This window comes from Elephantulus edwardii, unplaced genomic scaffold (genome assembly GCF_000299155.1).
Source record: "Elephantulus edwardii isolate Elephantulus edwardi_28Jun2011 unplaced genomic scaffold, EleEdw1.0 scaffold00025, whole genome shotgun sequence".
In the NCBI taxonomy this organism is placed as follows: domain Eukaryota; kingdom Metazoa; phylum Chordata; class Mammalia; order Macroscelidea; family Macroscelididae; genus Elephantulus; species Elephantulus edwardii.
This window is the reverse complement of record NW_006399775.1, coordinates 9,718,068-9,731,155: the sequence shown is the minus strand read 5'-3', so window position 1 is coordinate 9,731,155 and position 13,088 is coordinate 9,718,068. Positions and strand designations below refer to the sequence as shown.

General features: G+C 39.4%; 1 protein-coding gene across 1 annotated transcript in view; it reads left to right on the top strand.

Annotated features, from left to right (window-relative positions):
* Positions 1-13,088, top strand: part of PXDN (peroxidasin homolog (Drosophila)) — a 220,353-nt gene that overhangs the window by 114,622 nt on the left and 92,643 nt on the right. The window contains exons 5-7 of the mRNA XM_006882919.1: positions 2,321-2,392; positions 2,749-2,820; positions 8,375-8,544. Of these exons, the coding sequence (XP_006882981.1) occupies positions 2,321-2,392; positions 2,749-2,820; positions 8,375-8,544 (314 nt within the window). The remainder of the gene's footprint in view (positions 1-2,320; positions 2,393-2,748; positions 2,821-8,374; positions 8,545-13,088) is intronic.

Below are 13,088 nucleotides of genomic sequence, written 5' to 3'. Positions count from 1 at the left end.
GGAAAAGAAAGAAAAATTGTTTTATTGTTATGCAATCCCTGCCCCCAAGTCTACTCCTCTAAGCAGCCCTCACAGGGATCCAGAGTGAGAGTATTTTTTTCTGAGTGCCTCTTAAGGTAGAATGCACCAGTCACACCAACTACGCCTTTTTCCTGGTTCAGCCTTTAGCAGGGGTTCCAAATAAATGCATTTTAAAAATAAATTACTGTAAAATGGGGATTGCCACATATTTTCTTTTTCTCCTTTTTTAGTCCCTGCTTTTTAAGGTTTAACTCAGGACTCTTTACATGCCCAGGCTAGGATTAAAAGTATCTTCTTTGTGTATTCAATAGGGTGTGTGTTAAGATAGTCTGTTTTGTATGTCTCTCTCCTTGAGCAGTCTAAGCTGCAGATGATGAGGGACCATGATTTATTTATTAGATCATTACTCAGCATACAGGAGATGCCCCATAAAGGTTCTTATGTATTTTTTCTTTTTGTTATCTTCTCCTTCTGAATCTTTTGCAAAGATTTGCAAATCTTTGTTAATACTTGTGATAGTCAACTGATTTTGAATTGTTTTCCCTTTTCTGCTCCAATTCATCCTGCCTTTCTCGTATTTTCCCTGTGTGGATGGAGGTCCAGTGAGCACAGAAAACCGGAGGAGGGGAAAGGGAGGTTTAAAAATGGTACAGAAGTCTATTGATACTTTCTGGGTCCTTCAGCCACATCTGGTTGCAGATGTTCTGAGAATCTTGAGGAGTTACTCTATGGTGGTTTTGACTGGTGATACAGTCTAAGGAAAGAAATACATAAGAACCAAGTAGGGACCTAAGCAGTGGAAGGTTGCTGTACTTAAAGTTAAAATAATTTAAAAAGGTAATAAAGTCTTGTAATAAAGACCATGGTAAATTTTGACAAAGCTTTTTATTTGGATTTTGTTATAAACCTATAACTGCTGATTTAAATTCTGTTACTTTTGCTGGTCCCCAGATTTTCTAGAAGTAAAATGCATGTAAAATATGTGCTTATTGGCAGTGAATGTGTGAATGGATCCTTTTCTTGCTATATGTGGAAAGGAGAGTTGTGTTAAAAAAGTACTAACCTGACTGTTTAATAACTCCAATTAGGAGGATAATGCAGACACAATTGTTCAAGGGAAACAAACACACCAGTTTTCGAAGTGAGACATCAGTATTCAGGAACACAGTCTCATAGTCTTATTGCCATTGAGTTAGAACTAACTCATAGCTAATCCTCACCGTCCAGCAGGTTTCTGAGACTATAAATTGCACAGAAAGAGATTACGCATCTTTCTCTTAAGGAGTAGCTGGTGGATTTGAACCACCAGGACTGTGTGGCTTAGTAGCACAACTCCTTAGGAACTCCGTCACCAGAACAGTAGTCAGAAAAATTACAAGAAATTAGTTATGCCAAAATTACATATACTTTGGAATGCGAGGAAACATCTTAATTGAGGAGAATGATAAACTCTGTATATTTTATATAATTAAAGAATATATGAGGTAATGCTATATCTTCCTTAATTGTATGCCATTCTCTTTTATTCCTTTAGTTGTTTTTGTTAGCTAGCAGTATGTTGGTGCTGGGGTTGTGTACCACTGAGTCAGAATTGACACATAGCTGACCCTCCAGTGGCTTTTCAGAGGCAGTTAATCTCATGGGAGGAGATTGCCCATCTTAATTGAAGAGAATGATGAGCCTTGGATATTTATATAATTAAAGAATGCAAGAGGCAATACTATTTCTCTTACTTAATCTCACACCATTCTCTTTTATCCCTTTAGTTGTTTAGTTAGTGAGCAGTATACTTGGAGATAAAGCTTTGATTTTTTTCTTTCAAATTAACATGTAAGTTAAAATAATTAATGATAACATTAATATCTCTTCCCATATGGTTAACTGACTCTGAAAACCTGGTGGAGGGTCGGCTATGGGTTGATTCCAACTGTGGTACACAACAACAACAGCATAGTCGAGGTGATAATGTTTTCTAAAAAATGATAGGTAATCTGTTTTAAAAGGGGTGGGGGAAGGCCTAGGAAGCTTTATGCCCAAGTCTGTGTGTCTAGACATGTATTTTACAGTCTTCAACTTTATGAGTATCTATGCCCAACTTTAATTTTTGCTTAATTTTAATATTTTCTTTGTTTCTTTACAGTGTAGGAAATCTAGAAAGCTTTCTGTTGACATCTGAACTGGAAATGACTTGGGAAATAAAATCAACAGTCTTTATTTTTGAGCTGCAGAAAATTTGGATCCAAAACAGTAATTACAATAGTTTAAACCTACTTTCTGTTCTTTTTTAAAATTTTTTTAGGTACCTGCACTTTAATCAAATAGAAACTTTGGATCCAGAATCATTTCAACATCTACCAAAGCTTGAAAGGCTGTAAGTTGGATTATATTCAATACTCTTTGTTTTTTTTACTATCACTTTCTATGGATTTTCCTTATTTGCTTTTTAGAACCTGCTTCAATATCTATTCAAACATCTGAGAATTGTTTTGATGTTAAATTGATGGTTTTGGTGTAATTAATAGTAGCAGCTGGGCTTCTAATCTTACGTTTGGTAATGGAAGAATCCAATTCTTACCTGAAATAATTACTGTTGTTTTCAAATTAATCTCTAATAAATGGAATAAACATGGCAGTAAGGAGAAAAGTGATATATTTAACAGTTTATACATCTTTCACATGACTGGGAAGTATTTAAAAAGTGGTTTGTTATATTATCTCTCCCAACAGATTTTTACATAACAACCGAATTACACATTTAGTTCCAGGAACATTTAATCATTTGGAATCCATGAAGAGATTGTGAGTATAATACCATCTCAGCTAAGTCTAATTTCTTTAAGTTACCCGTTTACCTGGTCCCTGGGAATTTTTAGTTGCTTAAAACAATCAGAATAGCCCTTAGGAAAGAATGTAAACATAATGAGTATGGATTAAACCAGTTAGAATGTAAACAGAATTTAGAAATGACTGGGGTGGTGGTGACAAAGTAATGTTTTAATAAGACTATAAGATCAGCCAAAATTGAGAGAAAGCCTTTAAAAAAAATAAAATTATTTTTTAAAGTCTGGTTTTTAATATGATTTGCATAATTTACTGGTGGAAGTAAGAGATGTCTTGAAAGAATCTCTGTGAATATTAATTTTTTTCATTTTAGCCATTAAAAATACACCCTCATTCTTATTGATTGAGAATCCACTCATAGCTGACCTTCCAGTGGGTTTTAAGAGGCTATAAATTGCATAGGAGGAGACTGCACATCTTTTTTCCATGGATCAGCTGGCTAATTTGAACCACCCATCTTTGAGTTGGCAATATAGTTGTCTATCCATTAGGCCACCGTAGTTCCATTTAAGGCATATATATAATTCCCCCCCCCCCCAGTGCCTGGGATAATGGGGGTAGATGTGTCAGAGACAGTAAGATTGGTACAGGATAGAGCAAGGTTTAGGGCTGTTGTACATAGGATTGCTATGAGTCACAGGCAACTCGACGGCACATAACAACAACAACAACAACATATACTTATATACAACTGAAAGCAGAGAATACCAGAGCCATGCCAATCTATGTTTCTTTGATTATGAAAAAGGCATTTTTATTGTGTGGATCACAACAAACTGTAGCTAACCTTGGGAAGAATGGGAGTCCCCAGAGCACTTGATTGTGGTTACGTGAAACCTATACTTGGACAGGAGGCAGTCATCAAAACAGAGCAAGGAAACACTGCATGGTTCAGAATTAAGAAAGGTGTACACCAGGGATGCATCCTAGCTCCATACTTTTTAAATCTACATGCAGAACAGATCATCTGGGAGGCTAGGCTCTATAAGAGGGAATGTGACATCAGGATTGGAGGAAGACTCCTTAACAACCTGTGTTATGCAGATGACACACCTTGTTTGCTGAAACTGAGGAAGACCTGAGGCATTTGCTGAAGAAAGTCAAGGACTGAAGCCTTCAATATGGATTGAAGATCAACATCAAGAAAACAAAGATTCTTACCCCTGGGCCAATTAGCAGCATCATGATAGATGGAGAAGAGATTGAAATTGTTAACAGCTTCAGCTTGCTTGGCTCCACAATCAACACTCTTGGTACCAGCGGATTGCATTAAGAAAATCTGCTGCCAGAGACCTCTCTGGAGTACTGAAGAACAATAATATCTGTCTAGAGACTAAAGTGCACCTGATCCATGCCATGGTCTTCACAATTACTTACTATGTGTCAGAGTTGGACAATGACTAAGGATAATAGAAGAATCTATGCCTTTGTGTTGTGAGGCTAGAGAAGAGTACTGAATATGCCATGGACTGCTAAGAAACAAACAGATCTGTCCTGGAGAAGGTGAAACCAGGCTGCTCCTTGGAGATAAAGAGTTTGAATCTCTGCCTGACTTTTGTTGCCAGAAGGGACCAGTTCTGGGAGAAGGACATCATGCTTGGAAGGGTAGAGGGACAGTACAAGAAAAGAAGATCCTAGATGAGATGCATTGACTTAGTGGCTGGGGTAGCGAGGGTATGTGTATTGGAGATAATGAAATTGGTTCAAGAAAGAGCAGGGTTCAGAGCTGTTGTACATAAGGTCACTATGAGTCACGATCAACTTGACAGTACTTAATAACAACAATAGTGAAAATATGCTAAATAGATCAAAGTCACCAAATACTAAATATACTAATGCTGAATATGTTATATACTAAATAGACTAAAGTCTACCCAACTTTCAAATCTTCTAATAATATTTATTTTTTTTTAATAATAAATAATTTGTATAGTAGAATTAAGGCAATTTAGTACTGGTAGAAATAGTTATTTGCTAACCTTTTTTTGTGTGTGTGTTTTCCTTGCTGACCTTGAAGGTTTTTATTCTCAAATATTTCTTAGTACCTGTTGTCAACAGTAATTTAACAATTTTTTGTTAACAATAAGTTAAGAATTTTTGTTAAATTTTGTTGTTAAAAATAAGTTAACAATTATTGTTATTAACAATAAGTTAAGTGCTTTTTTGTTTTTAACAGTAAGTTAAGTGCCTTCAAGTTCATTCAGACTCATAGCTGTTCAGTGATTCAGAGTCAAACTACTCCACAGAGTTTCCTTTGGTTGTTCTTGTGTGCCATTGAATTGGAACTCACTTGTAGCTGACTATTCAGTGGATTTTCAGAGATAGTTCATTGTAGGGGAGAAGATTGTCCATCCTTCTCCCGTGAAGCAGCTGAAAGACCATATGCTTTCAGGATTGCCACACAGCTTCTTACCAGTAGGCCACCAGAGCTCCGAAGAGAGTGCCAGGCCAGATCTCCTATAGAGCCGCTAATTGGATTCAAACTTCTATCCTTTGCATTCACAGCTGAGTACCAGCAGGGCTTGATTACTGAGTGTCAGAGTTGTATTCTTTCTCCATATCTATGTAGTCTGTATACTGAGCAAATTATTCTGGAAGCTAGACTCTATGATGAAGAACGTGCGATCACGATTGGAGGAAGACTCATCAGTAACCTGCAACAATATGCAGATAACACAACCTTGGTTGCCAAAAGTGAGAGGGATTTGAAATAGTTATTGGGAAGGTTCAAACATTACAACCTTCAATATAGATTACAGTTCAACATCAAGGAAACAAAAATCCTCATTAATGGGCCAATCAATAGTCAACATTATGATAGATGAAGAAAAGGTTGAAATTGTCAATTATTTCATCTCCCGCGATTCTACCTACAATCAACACCCTTGGTACCAGGATTCAGGAGATCAGGAGATGTATTGCATTGGACAAGTCTGTTGTTAGGGACCTCTTCAAATTATTCGAGAGCAGTAACTCCATTTGAGGACTAAAGTGTGCCTGATTCAGGTCCTGGTCTTGTCAGTCACTTGCTGTGCATCTGAAAGCTGGACACTGAATAAGGAAGACAGAAGAATTGAAGCTTCTGAGTTGTGGTTTTGGAGAAGAACACTAAATATCCTTTGGACTGCCAGATGGCGAACAGATACGTCTTGGAGAAAGTGCATCCAGAGTGCTCTTAGAGGTAAGGATGGCGAAACTTGATCTCACGTATTTTGAGAGGCTGTTACTTGGAAAGGAACTTCCTGCATGTAAAGGTAGAGAGTCCATGATAGAGAGGAAGACCCTCAACGAGATGGATTGACCCTGATTGCAGCAGTGTGTCGGAGGTAGTGAGAATGGCACAGGGTAGGACTGGGTTCAGGTCTCTTGGTCATAGGGTCACTATGAGTCACACTCAACTCAGTAACACCTAACAACTTTGTAGAATTCAGGAGGGAAACACAAAATTCAAGGAAACCTCTATAGCATCATGGTTTTTCTCGGCAGTGCAATAAGGAATAAAAAACCAACAAAGCCTTCAAAATATTTTTTAAGGTGAAATAATTAGTAACCAAATAAAAACTATATTTTAAATGAGATAACAAATGCCTCCATGCCAGTAAGAGAGAGAAGCAAGAAATTTCCAGATACATCCTTCATGAAATAACCAGCAGTGTTCAGGGCAGAAAAGAAGCCCAAGCGTGTTACTACTGTAAAGTCAGTTCTGACTCATGATGACACCATTAAATCTGGAGCAGAACTGCCCCTACAGTGTTCTGTGGAGAACTGGATTTCCTGGACGTTGTTCCCTGATGCTGTTAGGTGGGTTCAGGCCGCCAGTCTTCCCTTTAGTGTCTAGGGCAAACTGTTGGTGCCACTCCCAGCAGACCAAACCAACATCTACTGCCATGAAATCACTCCTGACTCATAAGAGCCCAATATATAGACTCCCCAGAGGACTTCCTTGGCTGTAGTGATTAAGGGAACAGGCAGCCACATCCTTCTCCCACGGAGTGACTGTTAGGGTTGAACTTGTCATTAGCAGCCAAGTGTCGTTAACCGCCAACCTGTCAGCACATCACCTTGTTCCACACTCAACCACTCTGAACTCTCAGGGACAATTCTACTCTGTCTGAAGAGATACTGAGTTGGAAAATCTATGGGGATGTTCTACTTTTTCTAAAAGGATTATAGGAACAGAGGCATAGATAATAGGGTATGGCAGATGTGGCAAGTGCCAAGGGCCACATAAGGAACATGATAATGAACAGCTGTTTGCTGCCATTGTTGGCTGTAAGGATCATTCAGCAGCCATTGTCCCAAAATAAAATTGCCATTTTCCAGAAAGAAAACACTGAAGAGAGATAATGTAAGCTTGGCACAAAAACTTAAGTGTATGATCACTAACCAGCAAACTGGGAGTTCTAACTCACCCAGAAGTCCCTCGGAAGAAGGATCTGGTGATCTGTGGCAGAAGGTCACAGCCAGAAAGCCTTTGGGAGCCCTGTTCTACTCTGCACACATACCTGGAGCCAATTCAGAGCCTCTTGATGGGGTGGTGGTAGTGTACACTTGGTGATGGGAAATAGCTCAAGTTCAAATCCTTGCTTTGGCTCACCTTAGTCTTATGATCTGGGATCAGTTTCTTCTGTGGCTCTCATTTCCTTATATGTAAAATGGAGAGAGAACCTCGCTCATTGGGGTTTTGATGGTGAGTTAATTCATGAGATACTCAGCTGATGTTACTGGCAGTACCATCCGAACAAGTGTTCAGACAGTTAACTGTCATTACCACATCCTTTTACTACACAGCTAAGTTTTATTCTTGAGTAAAGAAACAGCAATTTCTTTTCTAGTAATTGAGGAAAGATGAAATTGCTTGTGTTTTACTTGCTGAGATGTAGCATGCCAGCCGTTAGTATGCCACTTTCATCAAGAACTTTCCAGGAGAAACCCCAATCATAAGATGTAACTCTAAAGTAATAGTCTACCTTTTGTCATGTTTGAGGATTACGTGATACATATATGGTATATGGTAAGCATTAAGCTAATAGGCAGTTATGTAATTTCTGTGAGATGCTAAGAGTTTTATAACAGTGATAGCTTTGTTATTACTATTATTACATTATCTCATCCATGAAGCTTTCCTAAACCAATTCTATCCACATCTCTTCTTTAGTTTTGACATTAAAGCATGATATTTGAAAATTCATTAATTATAAATTAACTTTTTTTAATCAATATTATTCAGGGTTTCTTCCCCACCCAAATATATTTCTCCTTTTGACTGAGGTTTATTTTTAAATTTTATTTCCTCAATTATTTCGAAGTTTCTTAGGGCTGGAGTGTGTCCCAAATGTCATAGTATAAAAGAGAATTTCATCTCCGCGGCCTTAAAAGCCAGTAGATCTCGGGGTGTATTTGTTGATTCTGGTTCATTTGTGGCTTTTGGACCACGAGAGCTTTGTCCGTCTAGAATAGATGAACATCTCCTTATTCCTACTTGTCTCTGGCTGCTGCTTCCTTTTCCAAGGCGACTGGACTCGAATGCACTTCGCTGTGACTGTGAAATCCTGTGGTTGGCTGATTTACTGAAGACTTATGCCCAGTCTGGCAATGCACAAGCAGCAGCCACCTGTGAATATCCTAGAAGAATCCAGGGAAGATCAGTGGCAACAATCACGCCAGAAGAACTTAATTGTGGTGAGTAAGCCTTTGAAGTTTTCCCAGGCTGAAGTGCCAGGTGGAGATTAGCTCTCCCAGGTGTCTGGATTTTTACATTCCTGAGGTGATTTTAAGATGTGCAGCCGTCTTTGGCAGTCATTTGCTGTGTTCTAAAAATCCAGTCTTGGTTGGGCTGGACAAAGATGCCCTAGGAGAAGCCGTGATCTGTAATATCTGCTATTACGTCCTGTTGAGTTGGCCCTGCTGCATAGTGGCAGAATGAAATGTTGCTTGTTTTGTTTCATTTTCGTGGTCTTTAGTACATTTGAGTCTGTTAATATGCCCACTCTGTATTCTAAATGCCTTCCAGCCTAGAGGACTCATCTCCCAGCGCTATAGTGAACAATAGCATCTTGTGATTGGTTTGTTAGTGGCTAATTTTTAGGAATCGATCTCCTGGTTAGTCTTCGTAGTCTTAGCCTAGATGTTATGCTGAGACCTGTCCATTATGAACGATCCTGCAGGTGTTTGAAGTATTGCTAGCATATATTTTAGTACTGTTAACAACATACAAGCCACCAGTGTATGAAACTGACAGGTGAGTTGTGAATTTCCTTCTCATACTCATTATTGTGGAGCCAGAACTGACTCATTGCTGACCCTGCAGTGGGTTTCTAAGGAGGCTACAGATGGCACTGGAGGAGATTGCCCTTCTTCATTCCAAGGAGCTTACAGTTTGGGCTAACAGCTCAACTCTCTAAAAACTACACCACCAGAGCCACTAGATGGGTTTATTTACTGGTACCTTAGTAGGTAATTATGTGTGCTGACATCTAGAAGGCAGGGAGTTCAAAGCCAACAGCTGCTCAGCTGGAGAAATAAGGGAAATCTCATTTGCAGTTACAGCGTCTGAAAACCCTGGAAGCTGTGAATCAGCTCTGACTGCATGGCTATACCTTTGATTTTGAGTTACGAAGAAAATTCACTGCCCCCAGGTTGAATCCACCTGCAGGAAATCCTCCTTGTGGTTTCTGGGGAGAGAAGATTGCTCATATTGGAACCGCAGGTGAACACAGACCCTAGAAATGCCACAGTCTGTCATTTAGCAGTGGGTCTTGCAAAAGGCTGTGCCACCAGAGCTGGGTTGCTTGCCTAAAACATAACTTTTCTAATCCTCAGTTTCTTAATCTGTAAGAGGAGATGGTTATACATAATGTATCATGGGTTACAGAGTTGCTTGGGAAATGCCTTATAACACTTCATTAATGGTAGATAGTATAGTTCGTTATGATCATACCAGTGTTATTAGGTCAAGTTGGTAGTGTGTATATATATATATTTGCCTGCAAGCCGAGCACAACTCATAGCAACCCTATGGACAAAAGGCCTGAAGCCCCTCTACAACTATTGACATTTATATGTTGTTGTTGTTGTTGTGTTGTTATTTATATGTAGTAGTATTTATGGTGGCTTTTTGTTTCTCCACTGTTGTTGTTGTTTTTATGTGCCATTGAGTCAACTCATAGCCACCCTATGTACAACAGCCCTAAACCCTACTCTATCCTGTGCCAATCTCATTGTCTTTGACACATCTGCCCCAATTACCCCAATCACTAAATCAGTCCCCCTCATAGAGGGTCTTCCTCTCCTGCGCTGTCCCTCCACCCTCCCAAGCATGAAGTCCCTTTCCAAGGATTGATTCCCTCCTTGCAGCATGTCCAGAGTATGTCAGACAAAGCTTCAGAATCCTTGCCTCCAAGGAGCAGCCTGGTTTAATCTTCTCTAGGATGAACCTGTTTGTTTTCTTGGCAGTCCATGGTATATTCAATACTCTTTTCCAACACCACATCTTAAAGGCATCAATTCTCCTTCTGCCCTCCCTAGTCATTATCCAGCTCTCTGATGCATAACAAGTGATTGCAAAGACCATGGCCTATATCAGGCACTCCTTAGTCTCCAGAGTGACACCATTGCTCTTCAGTACTTTGAAGAGGTCCGTAAGAACAGATCTTCACATCGCAATATGTCTTTTAATTTCCTGGCTACTGGTGCCAAGAGTGTTGACTCTGGAGCCAAGCAAACTAAAGCTGTTAACAATCTCAATCTCTTCACGATGTATCCTGATGTTGTAAATCGGCCCAGTGGTGAGAATCTTTGTCTTCTTGATATTGAGCCTTAGGCTGCAGTCCTTGACTTTCTGCAGCAAGTGCTTCAGGTCCTCCTCAGTTTCAGCACAAAGAGCACTGAGGAGTCACAGAGACAGCTTCTGAAGTGATTATGCCCTTTCCTTAAAGTGAAAAAACTCAGAAATCAAATTCATTGCCAATGAGTATAAATTGACAGATAGCTGACCCTCCAGAGAGGTCTCAGAGGCTGAAACCAGACACTGGACTGACTAACTGAGGAATTGTGCCTTAGAAGTGGACATATTTTGGGTGATACTTTTTGTTTTGCCCACTCTCCAATTTCTGTAATAAACTCCATTCTCAGTACAATTGTGAGTCTTGAGTTGTCAGTGAGTGAATGAATGTCTTGATGCTGGTGTGGCCCTAGGGGCACCGTGGGGCTGGGCCATGGTCTCTTTATCTGCTCTGGGCCATGGTCTCTTTATCTGCTTTCTGCTCTGGGGGAGTGAGGGATATGCTATTCTTACTCTCTCTGGCCCTTTCAGAAAGAAATTCACAGCCCTATGCTCTGTATACCATTTTCTCTTCTTTAGATATATCTCAACAGTAAAAATAAAATATAACAATGATGTCACTCGGGAGACTAAGGGGTACCTGACATAGGCCATGGTCTTTGCAATCACTGGTTATGCATCAGAGAGCTTGACAATGATTAGGGATGATAGAAGGAGAATTGATGCTTTTGAGCTGTGATGGTGACGAAGAGTATTGAATACATTATGAACCGCTAAGAGAACGAACAGATATGTCCTGGGGAAGGTTAAACCAAGCTGTTCCTTGGAGGCAAGGATTCTGAAGCTCCATCTGACATACTTCGGACATGCTGCAAGAAGGGACCAGTCCTTGGAGAGGGATGTCACTTGTGAGGGTGGAGGGACAGCGCAGGAGAGGAAGACCCTTGATAAAATGGATTAATTCAGTGTTTGGGGTAATGGGGGGTGGGGTGGGTGTGTCAGAGATAATTAAGATTGGCACAGGATAAAGCAGGGTTTAGGACTGTTGTCACTATGAGTTGCGGGTGACTCGATGGCACATGTCTGAGCATAGTGCATCTTTATAATTTCTTTTTATGAGGTATAACATTCCTTACAATCCACTTTTCTAAAGCGTGTAATGTTTTCTGTAATTGTTGTTAGGTGCTGTCGAATTGAGTACTACTCCTAGCGACCCTGTGAATAAAAGATTTGAACCCTGTTCTATCCTGCACCTTCCTCACACTTCCTGACACCCAAGAGCCCATTGCAGCAGTCATCATGTCACTTTACCTACTTGAGGGTCTTCCTCTACTTCGCCGACCCTACCACCCTTTCCAGCATCGTACCCTTCTCTTCACCTCCTAGCAACATGCCCAAAGTATGTGAGGCAAAGCCTTATCATTCTTGCTTCCAAAGAGCACACTGGCTGCACCCTCTCCCAGACATATCTGTTCATTTTGTTGGCTGTCCATGGGATGTTCAGTGTACTTAAACACCACAGCTCAGTGGCTCACTTCTTTTTCTGTCATTCTTACTCCATGTTCAGCTCTCAAATGCATAGCAATTGGAAAGACCATGACCTGAATCTGACACACCTTAGTCCTCAAACTGGCATTATTACTCCTGGATAATTTGGAAAGGTCCCGAACTGCAGATTTTTTCCAGTGTTGTGCATCTTCTTACCTCCTGACTGCTGGTATGAAGGGTGTTAATTGTAGAACCAAGCAAGATGAAGCTATTGATAGTATATTCATATTAAAGCATTATTAGTGAAGAAAATTACAGGTTTTTCCCTTTTCTAATACTCATTAAGCGCTATGGTAGGGTGTAAAAAGGTAAATGACTAAGTGAGTCATGTTCTAGGATGATCTTTCTGTCTTCTTTATGAACAATAGTTCAAAGAGAAAATGTAAGTAGAGATGAGATTTTTTGAAGTTTGGTGTATACATGATATATGATGAGTTTCATAATGAGGCCTGATGATTCTTTAGCCATAGTGGAGGGAGGACCTTCCAACACTATACTGTACAATATTCTTTTATGATCTTTGGGATTTATGTGTTTCAGCTAATGTTTAGAAACTGTAGGGTGAAGAATATAAAGAAGTAGGCAATCCTCAGTTGTGGAAAATGGAACTAAATAATTCAGGAGTAATAAATTACTTTTTGGATGCTTTCATTTTTTATTACCATGTAATGACAGTGTTAACTGTATTTTGTACCAGTAGGATCAGGTAATATGAAAAATACTATATACTCACTCATATAAATGTGTATGTTTCTTTTTTGTAATGCTTTTGGTAAATGTATAGGATCTAAAGATGAGTTCTTAAGGCTTAGAGAGATTTTAAAGTGGTTTCAGAGTTAATAAGTGACTAAACTGAAAATCCCATATTGTTTGGTTTGTTTTTATTTTATATATA